At 54.1% G+C, this 11,880-nt stretch overlaps 5 protein-coding genes across 5 annotated transcripts; 2 read left to right on the top strand and 3 right to left on the bottom strand.

The window, feature by feature from the left end:
* Positions 1-93: 93 nt before the first annotated feature.
* On the bottom strand, positions 94-5,646 carry N7474_007201 (putative sister chromatid cohesion protein Mis4; the record flags this gene model as incomplete). Its single annotated transcript, XM_057198611.1, has 4 exons — positions 94-4,955; positions 5,011-5,147; positions 5,220-5,409; positions 5,484-5,646. The coding sequence occupies 4 exons, from the start codon at positions 5,644-5,646 to the stop codon at positions 94-96; spliced, it is 5,352 nt and encodes a 1,783-aa protein (XP_057052051.1).
* Positions 5,647-5,846: 200 nt separating this feature from the next.
* On the top strand, positions 5,847-6,330 carry N7474_007202 (DNA-directed RNA polymerase I core subunit RPA12; the record flags this gene model as incomplete). Its single annotated transcript, XM_057198612.1, has 2 exons — positions 5,847-5,961; positions 6,020-6,330. The coding sequence occupies 2 exons, from the start codon at positions 5,847-5,849 to the stop codon at positions 6,328-6,330; spliced, it is 426 nt and encodes a 141-aa protein (XP_057052052.1).
* A 121-nt stretch (positions 6,331-6,451) lies between these two features.
* N7474_007203 (deoxyhypusine monooxygenase) lies at positions 6,452-7,501 on the bottom strand (the record flags this gene model as incomplete). The annotated part of the gene is made up of 2 exons (XM_057198613.1): positions 6,452-6,971; positions 7,035-7,501. The coding sequence occupies 2 exons, from the start codon at positions 7,499-7,501 to the stop codon at positions 6,452-6,454; spliced, it is 987 nt and encodes a 328-aa protein (XP_057052053.1).
* Positions 7,502-7,829: 328 nt separating this feature from the next.
* Positions 7,830-9,749, bottom strand: N7474_007204 (putative beta-ketoacyl synthase (Cem1); the record flags this gene model as incomplete). Its single annotated transcript, XM_057198614.1, has 8 exons — positions 7,830-7,988; positions 8,050-8,418; positions 8,478-8,744; positions 8,821-8,907; positions 8,969-9,040; positions 9,112-9,219; positions 9,303-9,469; positions 9,698-9,749. 8 exons carry the CDS (start codon positions 9,747-9,749, stop codon positions 7,830-7,832), a joined length of 1,281 nt encoding a protein of 426 aa, XP_057052054.1.
* A 264-nt stretch (positions 9,750-10,013) lies between these two features.
* N7474_007205 (agmatinase) lies at positions 10,014-11,391 on the top strand (the record flags this gene model as incomplete). The annotated part of the gene is made up of 3 exons (XM_057198615.1): positions 10,014-10,145; positions 10,207-10,333; positions 10,406-11,391. The coding sequence occupies 3 exons, from the start codon at positions 10,014-10,016 to the stop codon at positions 11,389-11,391; spliced, it is 1,245 nt and encodes a 414-aa protein (XP_057052055.1).
* Positions 11,392-11,880: the final 489 nt, after the last annotated feature.

The raw sequence follows: 11,880 nt of genomic DNA on the forward strand, positions 1-11,880 counted from the left end.
TAAATGAATAAGCCGGGTTCGCCTGATATGCAGATAAGAAAGAGGCGGGAAAAAAGGTGTCGAGGCGAAATATTGAGGAACGGTTCATCGTAATCAGTCCCAGGCCAAGTCATCGTCAGGATCCGTGCTGGACCGTTTCTTGCCATTAGAATTCTTACGGCTCTTTGGTCTCTTGTTGAGATTTGCACTGGAGACAGAACCCTTCCGTTTCATAGGTCTGGGCCCACTACCAGTCCAGTCGCCGGCGCCTGCGCCAATGGAGTCATCGACCTCGCCAACAGCGTCAAGGTCACCATCGGCGTCATCGTGGTCACCGACCTTGAACTCTTCGTCGATGGCGAGCAAAGTTGCGAACTCACGGCACTTGTTCAGCATGGACTCCGGGCTGTCTAGAGCAGCCATGTTCCTGGCAATGGCTTCCCAGAGTCTGTCGCCCGTGACGCCGTGTACCTTGGTGGCGGTCTTGTTGAGATCTTTCGCCGCGGGTTTGCCGTCTTTGCTGTGTGCGTGTACCCCATAGAGACGTCGGAGGTAGGTGCGTGCTTCCCATAGCATGGAAAGGGATGCAGCGGCAGTTGCCAGCAGTCGCAAGGTGGCCGGGTTGGCCGGCGGTGGGGCGCTGGTGGGAATTTGAATTTCAGTAGGGAAGCCTGGGATCATGACAGGAGCTGTCTGTTCCTCAACCGAAGGGGGAAAGATATCCGTCTCGATGGCATGGGCAACGACAGTGCCAGTCGAGGAAACGATGCGCTCCATACAGGTGATGGTCGGAACTAGTTCAGCCAGCTGGCCGTAGTCAAAGTAGCCCAGGTTCTGGGCCACAAAGCGCGACAGCAGAAGGTGCTCGGGAGGGTTTCCGGTATCATCGAGTTTCTTCAGCTCGAAGTTCACTTTCGCGCAGAGGTTCGCCAGGAACTTCTTCTGGTAACGGCTGTTGCTGATCTTGACGATCTCAAACAATGGAGCGAGCTTGGCAACGTAGGGCCGAGCGGTGGCACCATTTGACTCGCCGACGACGTCCCGCTGATAGTAAAAGGCCTCCTGGATGGCGCGCATGTACTCCCGCTCGAACATGGATTCGTACTGCGAATGCAGCATCTTGTGCGTGTCAAACGCAACCTTGGAAATCGCAGGCACGGTGGAAGTCTCCAATGAGACCAGCACTCCCGCGCATTCCTTGGGATGCACCAGGCCCTGGCGATTGATACTCCCAATCAGCTCAATCGCAGTCAAGGAGTAAGCATCCTGTCGCGATTGCGCCACCCGCAGCATATCGTGAAGGAAATGTTGGGCAATCAAAGCCGCGGCGCCGTCGTTGTCACTTGCTTTCAGCGATCCCCCCAGTCTGGTCGAATCCTCCTGAGCCGCCGCTTCCGAGGCAGTTGGCATAACGGCCTTTTCGGACTTGCCTTCTTGGATGGCAAAGAAATCCGCGAATGACCGGAGGACAATGTTCTGCAAGCTTGGTGCATCTTCCTTAAATACCTGAGAGAATGTTTTCCTCGGTCCCTGCCGGCCAAACTGGGCCGGCCAAGACTGGCAGATGGATCCCAAGCTTTCAAGCGCCATCACCCTGAGCTCGAAAGGCTGATTCGATGTAGTGAACGGCAGAATGAAATCAGCCATAAGGCCTGCCACTGACCCACCGGCCCATGTTGGGAACGAGCTCTTGAAGTGGGATGCATATTTCTCAAGATCACAGTGTCGTCCAACGCATCCAGCAATGCGAATGTAGCTTTTGGCGCGAGCCAGGGTCGATGCATTTGCGTCCGCTGTGAGGTCGGAACTTTTGTATTGGAGCAATGGCTTGAGAACAGACACTGTCAGCTTCACCAACCGGTCCGTGTTATGCAGGACGCCGTTAATAGTCCACAGGCAAGCCATGACCTCGTTGAGCTCCGCGCGAGAAAGCTTAGCGACACTTTTGAAAAGGTCGTTCTGCACCTCCTTCAGAAGGGTGTTGTGTGACGAGGACAAGTATGGCAAGACACAGCGATAAATCACCACGACCGATCGGAAGATAAAAAGGTCGTCGGCAGTCGCAAGGTGCCCAACGTAAGGGTGCAGGGATTCCAACTGGTCTGGGCTAAAGAGCTTCGCATTGGATTTGGCGAAGACGGTGATCGTTTGCAGAAGAGCCTGTTGAAACTCTTTGCCAGATGCATCTGCGTCTTCCACAAGTCTCTGAAACATAACCGATACCATAGCTTTGCAGACCTTGAAGTTGAGTGCCGCAGATTTGGATTTGTCTGACAGCACGGCTTTCAGACATGTGCTTAGAGACTCAAGAGCGGCATCGCTGCGTTGAACCAGACCGACCATCAGGCCAACCTGTTCTCCCAGCGCCAGCTTGACCTTAGGTCCATCAGAGACAGAGTCAATAGACTCGTGGAATGGAACAAGCCATATCTCCTCAAAAGTCTGGCGAGCCAACGAAGCCACACTCTCCTCAAGATCCGCTGTGCGTTGCAGAAAACTGTCCAGAATGGCCAGCTTCAATTCATGTCGCGAGGTCCTGTGGTAGAGGTCTTTCAGCAGTCCAATGCAGCGTTTGCGAACACCAGCAGTTCCGTCAGCGGCACAGGCCAGGATGCTCCGGCACCCTTCCTCTTCGAGTTTGGGCTTCAGGCCGATACATTTGGCGATCAGCGACAAAGCAGAATCACGGACCATAGGTGAAGCATCCGTGGTGCATCGAAGGATGAGACGCATCACTGAGGCATCCCGGTCGAGGAGGTTCGGGTCTTTCTCAAGCATGTAGATGACACTTTTCAGGCTGCGGCTACGAACCTTGGCCTGGTCACTGGCGATGGAGTTCAACAATACCTTGAGGATCGTATCAAAGGCCTTGCCAAAGCTTGAGTTCAGAACCGTCAGGATGTATGCGAATCTCCCATGAACGTTGGAGATGTTATCGAATTGCATGTGGGTCTCCAACCAGCGAGGATCTGAGAAGGATTTGGTCAGGAGAACGACCAAGTCATCAGTCATTTCGTCATGCGCCGTCTCCTCTTTGTCTTCCGCATTGTAGTAGAGATTACAAACGGTCTTCGCCCATTGAGCCAGGTAATACCCTCGGGCGCTTGTCAGCTGCCAGTTGTCGGAATTTCGGTCTTGTAGAAGATACTCGAGGGCCATTCGATATGGACCAGTGGGGGTGACGAGATCCTGTGGGTGCAATGCACGACAAGAAAAGTCGTCAAAGAGCTGTTTGAGGTGGTCGGTTAGTTCGTTGTTCGAGTCCTCCATAGACGGAAGCATGTGCTGAGCAGTTGCAATCAAATCCGATATCGCAGAGCCCATCCATCCCAAGAGTTCAAGAGCCATGCTCTTGGCTATCGCGGAGCTTTTGTCGAGGTCGGCGATGCCAACCATGTGGGATGCCATGATCCGGAGCAGTAGCTCGGCGGCAGGCCAATCGGCAGACCCAAGGATGTGGACCAAGTCCTCGGTGAAAAGATCGAGGATGTTTCGGTAGGGTTGATCGCCCGTCTTGGTTGATGTCATGGCACGCTGGACGATGAATTTGACGATGTACTGCGCACTACGCACTGCGTTGTCATAGAGGCGGTTGACTTTGGGCGCAAGTCGCTCCAGAGATTCGTCCTGCTCATCGGAATCAGAGTCGGCATCCTTCTCTTCTCCGTCGCCCATTGACTCGTCGTTCTCCGAAGAGGCCTGCAGTCGGCGCTTAGTTTTTGAGGTTCTTGGTGTCTCCAAGGCGGTGGTCTGGACGAGCTGTAGCACTAGTGCAGTGAGAAGTTGGATATTTTTGCCATCCGCGAGTTTGAATTGCCTTGCATTCTGACGAGTAGAGGGGAGCTTCTCCAAGGAAACCAAAATTTCGTCCAAGATAAAAGGTCGCTGATCTGGATACTTGGAGAAGATCTTGGCGAGTACATCCATCGCACCCCGTCGCGCTGGCTCAAACTTCTGAACGCCCACTGCCGAGTCTTTATCATTGTGTGCGTTTTCCACGAAGATCAGCTTGGCAGCAAAAAACTCAGTGGCCGTGATTGTACCCTCTGAGACATCGATGCGGGACAAAAAGCCCGCAAAAAGCGTGAGAGCCTTTTTGCTCTGGTGAATCAGGCCTCCGATGACCTTTCTATGGGCCGAGAAAAAGGAGAAAAGATGGGCATCCTTGCCTCCCGAGCGCGACTCGACAGCAGGGATAACGCAGTGGTCGAAGGTTTGGTTGAGGACGTTGGGAATGGCTTCGATGAGATCCTCTGGACACAGATCGCGCTCTGTCTGGCGGCCAGACATTGTCTGGAGAAGCGTTCCAATGGCGAAAAGTGCCGTCAATACATCCTCAATCCTCCCCAGCCACTCCTGAGCTTCAGTTTCACTTGATGGATCGTTCAAGCTGAGATCAGGAGCCTGTGCGGCGAGAATGGACTTTTCGCAAAGCTTCTGAATCCGATTGAGATAGTCGGAAGGTATATCCCGCAGTCGATCAAACCCAGCGACTTTGCGGATCGCCTTCTGGAGTCGGCTGTGGGCATCGGAAGAGAGTACAACGCCATGCACCTCCAATGCTCTGGCGCTCACGAATGTCGGATGTGGTTTTTCGGCAGTCGGCACGATCGACATGCCCGGCTCGATCTGGTCCTCTGTTTCGAACACCTCGTGAAGCAGGTCCTGCAACTTTAGCAAAGCAGCATCGGCCTCTGCTTTTTGATCCCTCAGTCGCACTGCCGCCATGGCATCTTCACCGTCAGTATCCAGCTTGCGTCGCTTTGCGCTCGTCTGGGGAGTGTGTTGCGTCGGTGTAGGCCTTGAAGGAACGGCGATGGCAAAGTTGCTCGAAGGCGTTGCTTGCCCCTGGTTAGCAGTCGGAGTGGGAATCGAATGGTTCTCCTGGTAAGTTTGCTTCGGTGTTGCTGGTGGCAGTGACACTGTTGCGTCTTTCTTCTTCTCGGTTTTGATACCGGGAAAAGATATTTCAGGATCTAGGCAACACTCGTCAGCCAGGTGTTTTCCAAAATGGTTCTTCCAACAACATACATCGATATGCGATGTCCGTGGAATCGAGCATCATCTGCGCAAACGAGCCCAGGGTGCTGCGACACGACAGCGGCGCATCGGGAGCGGACTCGCGCAGGAGCTGGGTACTATTTCGAGCGGGAGGAAGCTTGAATTTGCTGGAATGAGGAGAAAAAGGACCATTATCAGTATATCCAGTCGGCTGTGCATGTTGATTGCGCCGCGCTTACAATTCGGTCAGCTCGTTCCCGTCCAGTAGCTGCTGGAGATATTCCCGAGAGGTCTCCAGACGACTTGACTCGTCTTTTCCCGACTGTATCTCGGCGTCCAATTCACTGAGGGTATTGCGCCCGGCCTGCAGGATATGGTTGATCGATGTTGTCTGCGAGGGTCTCCCGACGTCGGGGCGGAGGATGCAGTCTGTGGATGAGAAGATAGAGGGTTAGTGGCCGGCTGAGGGAGGTGAGGGTACATGAGAGACACAGGGAACATACCCAGACCAAACACGGGGGCGTTCGACATGGAGGAATACTGCAGGGCCTCGTCGACGGACAGCGGTCTCATCATGCTCGGAGGCGGCATGATGTCGTCGCGACTACCTGGCTGGCGGTTGTTGTTGATGACAACCTGAACAGCAGGACCATTGGAGAAGTCCATGATGGTCAAGCGGCAAGAACGAGCAGCCCATGGCAGGAACGGGCTAACTAAGGCAATGGCATGGCATTGGTACTGCCTCGCTCTTTCCTGTCCGGACTCAAGCTCCGACTTAACTTGGCCTGACCGCCTGGCCCGTGCGCGGAAAAACTATCACCACTTCGACTTCTACATTTTTACATTCTGCTCAACTCCACAACACAATGTCGGCCATCGGCTCCCTCATCTTCTGCACAGCCTGCGGAAACCTGCTGCGCGAATCAACCGGCGACGCCAATGCCATTCTGCACTGCGATGTCTGCGGAACAAGGAACAAAGGTGCGACAACTACATTTTTTGGAATCCTTCAACGACTAACCTAACTCAACCCACGCAGACACCATTCCCCAAACGATCGTCTCCGAATCCAAACCCTCTGCATTCCCGTCTGCATTGCGAGCCAAGCGATCAGCCGTGCAGGCCCTGACGGCCGAGGACCGGACACACGAGGCCATCACGCAAAAGACATGTCCCCAGTGCGGGCGCAAGGAGATGTTCTTCACGACCATGCAGTTGCGCGGTGCCGATGAGGGGAGTACAGTGTTTTACCGTTGTGTCTGTGGACATAAGTATGTCTGCCCAGCCCTGAGTCTTCCAAAATCAGTACTGACTTTTTTTTCTTTTCTTAGGGAAACCGAGGATAATTAAAAATTGGAGAAGTCCCCATGTGGAATTGAATTGGGTCTATGGTCATGTATAACAGCACAGCATGAGTGTATCAAAATAACGACGTCACGATTTTTTCTCTTGATTCTTCTTTCCTTGTTCTCTACGCCGCCGCCGCCGCCGAGCTATCCGGAATAAGCGCATACTCCACCTCACCATTCTTCTCAAACTCCGCCATATCCAACGCAACAATAATACTGTCCCTAACCACCTGCTCCGGATCATTCAGGAACTTCTTCAGGGTCTCCTCAACGCCCTCCTCATCGCCCAGACTCCCCAGCGCCTCTGCCGCCTCATGGCGCACCATGCCCTCCTCGGCCTGGTCGCTCAGCGTGGCAGTGAGACTGGGGATAGAGGCCGGGTGGCAGAGCTGGCCGAAGACAAAGGCGATCTCGTGGCGGAACAGCGCAGAGGGGTCCTTGAGGCCCTTGGCCAGGGCATTGATGGCGTCGACGGCCGTGGGGAGGTCGGGCGGTGATGCGAGGTCGCGCAGGCCGAACATGGCGCGGTAGCGTTGGAAGAGGGGGAGGGTGGTGTTTAGGAGGGTCTTTTCCAGGTCTGGAATTGAGGGCTCGGTGGCGGAGAGGGGCATTGGGGGTGCTGGGTCGATGGATGTGAAGTCGCTGTATAGACAAAGAGATTAGTCTGCGGAATCTCAAGACCGTTTGAAGTATACAAATACGCACCTAGGCTTCAAATTCTCCCCCTCCTTCTCCCCGGAATTCTCCCACACAATACGATCAACGGCAATATCGCACGTGTCACGAACAACGTCAATCTCGGTCTTATCATCCCTGAGCCTCTTCAAAATTTCCAAACTCCCCTTATCGCCCAGCGCGCCGAGCGCCTCGGCCGCCTCATGGCGACACATCGCATCCTCCGCTACATCCTGGACGACCTGCTGCAGGAAGGCAACGGACTCCGGGTTGCGGGTCTGGCCGAGACAGTAGGCGAGCTCGTGCTTGAGCAGTGCGGAGCGCGAGGTGAAGGCGGCCGCGATGGCGTGGATCGCAGGCAGAGTTTGTTCGGTGGGTGGTTGCAGGCAGGCGAGGTATTTGAGGGAGAAGAGGGCGCGGAAGCGTCGTGCTAGAGGCTCTGATTCGGAGGTGAGAACCTTCCGTAGGGGCGCGATGGTCGTGTCGGTGTCTGCCATTGTTGTGGTGTGGTAGAGTTGGAGATGTGTGAGAGGGATAATCTTTTTTTTGATCTTATCTCGATTTTTTGGCGGTGGGGTGGCGGGGCGGTAAAACTATACAACCTTTCACTGCAGGACTCAGCTATACTTGAATCTAGGACATCTAGAAGTGCGCTACTGCATGAAGTAAAACTAATTGAATTAGGAAATAATGGAATAAGGGTCACTCTTTGAATTAATGCTTTTTACCGGTGCTTCTGTATACGTTATAGCGCCACCCCGGATCTCCGGCATGGACTTAAATATTCTACAGATTGAAACAATTCCACGCGGGGTATCGTACACTTTAAACTCTCGCAAAGCAGAGTGAGCTATTCGTCCCTCCAAACCCAAAGCTATTGGTCAGCGCCACGTCGATCTTTCGCTGCTGGGGATGATTGGGCGCATAGTTGCAATCAAACCCATCACCACACCGTTCCAGATTAATAGTTGGCGGCATGACATTCTACCATCACATCAACATGGTCAGCGCAAATCAAACGCTGGTCTAACGATAGTCAACTCACCTCATGGATAGCAAGAACACTAAACAGCGCCTCCACAGCGCCCGACCCCCCAAGCAGATGTCCAATAGCACCCTTCGTGCTACTAACATTCACCTCCGCGGCCTTCTGCATCCCTTCGGGCCCAAGGAGAAGCGACTTGATAGCCGCATTCTCAGCCGCGTCGCCAATGACAGTAGATGTGGCGTGGGCGTTGACATAGTCCACTGCGGCGGGGCGGAGCTGCGCGTGTTTGAGCGCTTTCTTCATGGCCAGGTAGGCTCCTGCGCCATTCTCTTTCGGCGCTGTCATGTGGTATGCGTCTGCGGAGCAGCCGTAGCCTCTTAGCTCGGCGTAGATGTGCGCGCCTCTGGATCTGGCATGCTCTAGCTCCTATAACTAAAGGTTAGTGGATTGACTTGACTCTTTGGCGGGGGAATTGGCTGACATACCTCAAGAACCAATACCGCCGCGCCTTCGCCAACAACAAACCCCTTCCGATCAGCATCAAACGGCCGCGATGCCTTCTCGGGACAATCATTAAAATCAGTCGCCAGGCTGCGCGCGCGGGCAAACCCGCCAATGGCTAGTGGGTGGATGCAGGACTCGGCGCCGCCGGCAACCATGACATCCGCTTCACCGGAGGAAATGAATCTCGCTGCATCACCAATGGAGTGTGCGCCGGTGGTGCAGGCTGTTGTTGCTGCGTGGTTGGGACCCTGTTTGGTGGGTCGGAGGTGAGCAATAGAGAGAAAGAGAGCCAGTGGCAGTGACAGAGGAAAGGTAAGTACTTACCATGAACCCATATTTCATGGAGATATGCCCGGCGCCGAGGTTGATTAGCAGCTTTGGGACGAAGAGCGGGTTAACCTTTTTATAGCCCTGCATTGAATGAATGGAGTTAACAATGACCTTATTAGCGGAAGTATAGTATCGCACGCACCCCCTTCTCATAGGCAACGACGGTATTATAGATCTCATCGAAGTTCCCTATACCGGAGCCGAGACAGACGCCCTGTTGGATGTATTAGTCTCATGCAATTGGCTAGGCAATTGATTGAAAACAGCGACACATCAATCACATACCGTATTCTCCCTCTGCTCACCATCCACAGGTTTCCAAGCAGCATCCTCAAGAGCCTCCTCCGCAGCTGCCATAGCATACTGCGCAAATAGGGCCATCTGGCGCTCCTCCTAGAAAGAAAATCAGCCATCGGCCTTGAATAAGATAAATGAAAAAGAAAGAATAGATCCAACAATGAATAATTAGTACTCACACTCCTACTCAACCATTCCTCCGCAGTCCACCCGCCCTCCGCCCGCAAACCGGCGGGCACAACAGCAGCGATCTGGCACGGCAACTCGGCGAAGCGGGCATCGCGACGAGTGACGTTTCTGATGCCGCAGTGGCCGTCTAGCAAGCGGTTCCACGATCGACGGACTCCTGGGAGTGGGTGTTAGCGCGCCGTCATTGGCCGTGAAGACTTTCCCCTTGCGGAGGCGCGAGTGGAGACTGAGACCATCGCGTCTTTTGGGGAAACGGAAGGGAAGGGAATGGAATCAATTCAGGGCTGGTATTGTGAATGAATGAAGGGAAGATATCCTCTTCTCGGCTTTGGCTCTCCGTCTGCCCTCATCTCATACCCGAAATAATGAAAGTCAACTCACTCACCCACTCCCAGTGGCGTCACCGCCCCTAGACCCGTCACGACAACGCGCCGCATAGCATGTCTAAGCCTTAGCCAAACACCTAACCGAACACCCAGATAAATCGCTGGTGTGGTGGGATTGTTGTCGTCGTGATGTGGTTGTCGAGAAGAAAGGACGAAATGCCCAGAAAGGAAAGTCTGCACGATTCGGAACAGGGCGGGGCGCGATTGGCTGAATTAGGAAGGACGGCGGAGACAGACTTGACTGACCGACGGATTTAAATACTCGGCCGGTGCACTTCACTGGTTTTCTGTGACAGACAGAACGAACTTCTAATAATGCCTGCTCTCAAGATCCTGCTGAGTGCGCTCGCGCTGGCTGGCGGCGCTGTGTCCTGCGCGCACCACGGTGACGGTGACGTCGTCCCCGAGCATGAGCGTGCGGAGTTGCTGAAGAAGTGGGATCAAGAGGTATTGTTATTGCCCACTCTCTCCTTGTTTCCGTGTGATTTTGGTACCAACGTCCTTCTAGTGGTCTTTCTCCGGCATCGCCAGCTTCGCGCACCTCAAGCCCGTCAAGTGTCTCATCGAGCCGGACGAGCACTATGATATCGCTATAATTGGCGCACCGTTCGACACGGCTGTCAGCTACCGACCTGGTACATCTCCCCAAACACTTCCCTCTACAAGTCCAAGTACAAGGATAAATATCTAACAATCTATAAAAAAAGGCGCCCGCTTCGGCCCCCGCGCCATCCGCGCCGCCAGCGCGCGACAGATGTCCGGAACAAGCTTCAACACGCGGGCGGGGATCAACCCGTACAAGTCGTGGGCAAAGATCACCGACTGCGGCGACATCCCAATCACGCCGTTCGACAACGGGCTGGCCGAGCGACAGATGTACGAAGCCTTCCTGGAGCTGGGTGCGCGCAAGACCGTCAACGCCGCACCCAACGGCGCCAGCACCATTGGCGCAGGCCACCCCAAACTTGTCACGCTGGGTGGCGACCACAGCGTTGCGCTGCCGGCGCTGCGCGCTTTGTACCAGATCTACCAGAAGCCCATCACGGTGCTGCACTTCGACGCACACCTCGATACCTGGAATCCCGTGCGCTACTCGGCATACTGGCAGAGCGAGCAGACACAGTTCAACCACGGATCCTTCTTCCACAAGGCTAGTCGCGAGGGTCTCATTTGCAATGGCACCTCCGCGCATGCCGGTCTGCGGACAAGACTGACGGGCGTTGATGCAGGTGATTATACGAACCCGGGACCCGAGCAGGGATTTATCCGCGTGCATGCGGATGATATTGACGAGCTTGGTCCGATGGGTGTCGTGGAGACGCTTATTAACCGGATTGGTCTCGACCCGGAGCAGCCTGTGTATCTGTCTGTGGATATCGATGTGCTGGATCCGGCAACGGCACCGGGTACTGGAACACCTGAGCCCGGTGGTTGGACGACGCGCGAATTCATTCGTATTCTGCGCGGGCTTGAGAAGCTGAACCTCGTTGGTGCGGATATTGTCGAGGTTTCGCCGGCGTATGATAACAAGGGCGAGACGACCGCGCTTGCGGCAGCGCAGGTTGCTTTTGAGATTATTACCAGCATGGTGAAGTCTGGTGTAAAGGAGGATCTGGGTGGTTGGTACGGGAATCTCGATCAGGGTGTTGTGGCTGAGGCGAAGGCGGCCAAGTTGACCAAGGATGAGCTGTAGATAGAATATGAGATTGATATGCTAGATGTTGAATGAATGAATGTCATATGTGTCTTGCAATTTGCAAAATCTGTCTGGTCAGTAGTATGAATGTTCAATATCACTACAGCCTAGCACATGTATCTTGAACTGATCTGAATTGTCGAATCTTGTCTGCAGCGTTCTAAGATGCAGAATAATTTTGCTTCTCGGGCGGATGAGGGGGGACAAGAAGATTGTAAAGGAAAATAAAAACAAATGATGCTTGAATCGGAAACCAGCGTGAAACAAAAAGCGCAAAAAGAGGCCGGGTTTGGGAGAAGAGGTACAGCAAAAGCTCAAAACTCGAGTTTCCGAAGTGGTAGGCCGCGCAACAAGAACTGAAGTAGGGAGAAGACGACGAACAACATTCATCGCCCAGCCAAAACAACACGCCCTGACGTCCAACGCCGAGAGAGACGATGAGAAGAAGGAAAAATGTGAAAGCGAAGATCGGATGGGAGGGTAAGG

The sequence above is a fragment of the Penicillium riverlandense genome (assembly GCF_028828495.1).
Source record: "Penicillium riverlandense strain IBT 135883 chromosome Unknown utg000006l_segment0_segment0, whole genome shotgun sequence".
In the NCBI taxonomy this organism is placed as follows: Eukaryota; Fungi; Ascomycota; class Eurotiomycetes; order Eurotiales; family Aspergillaceae; genus Penicillium; species Penicillium riverlandense.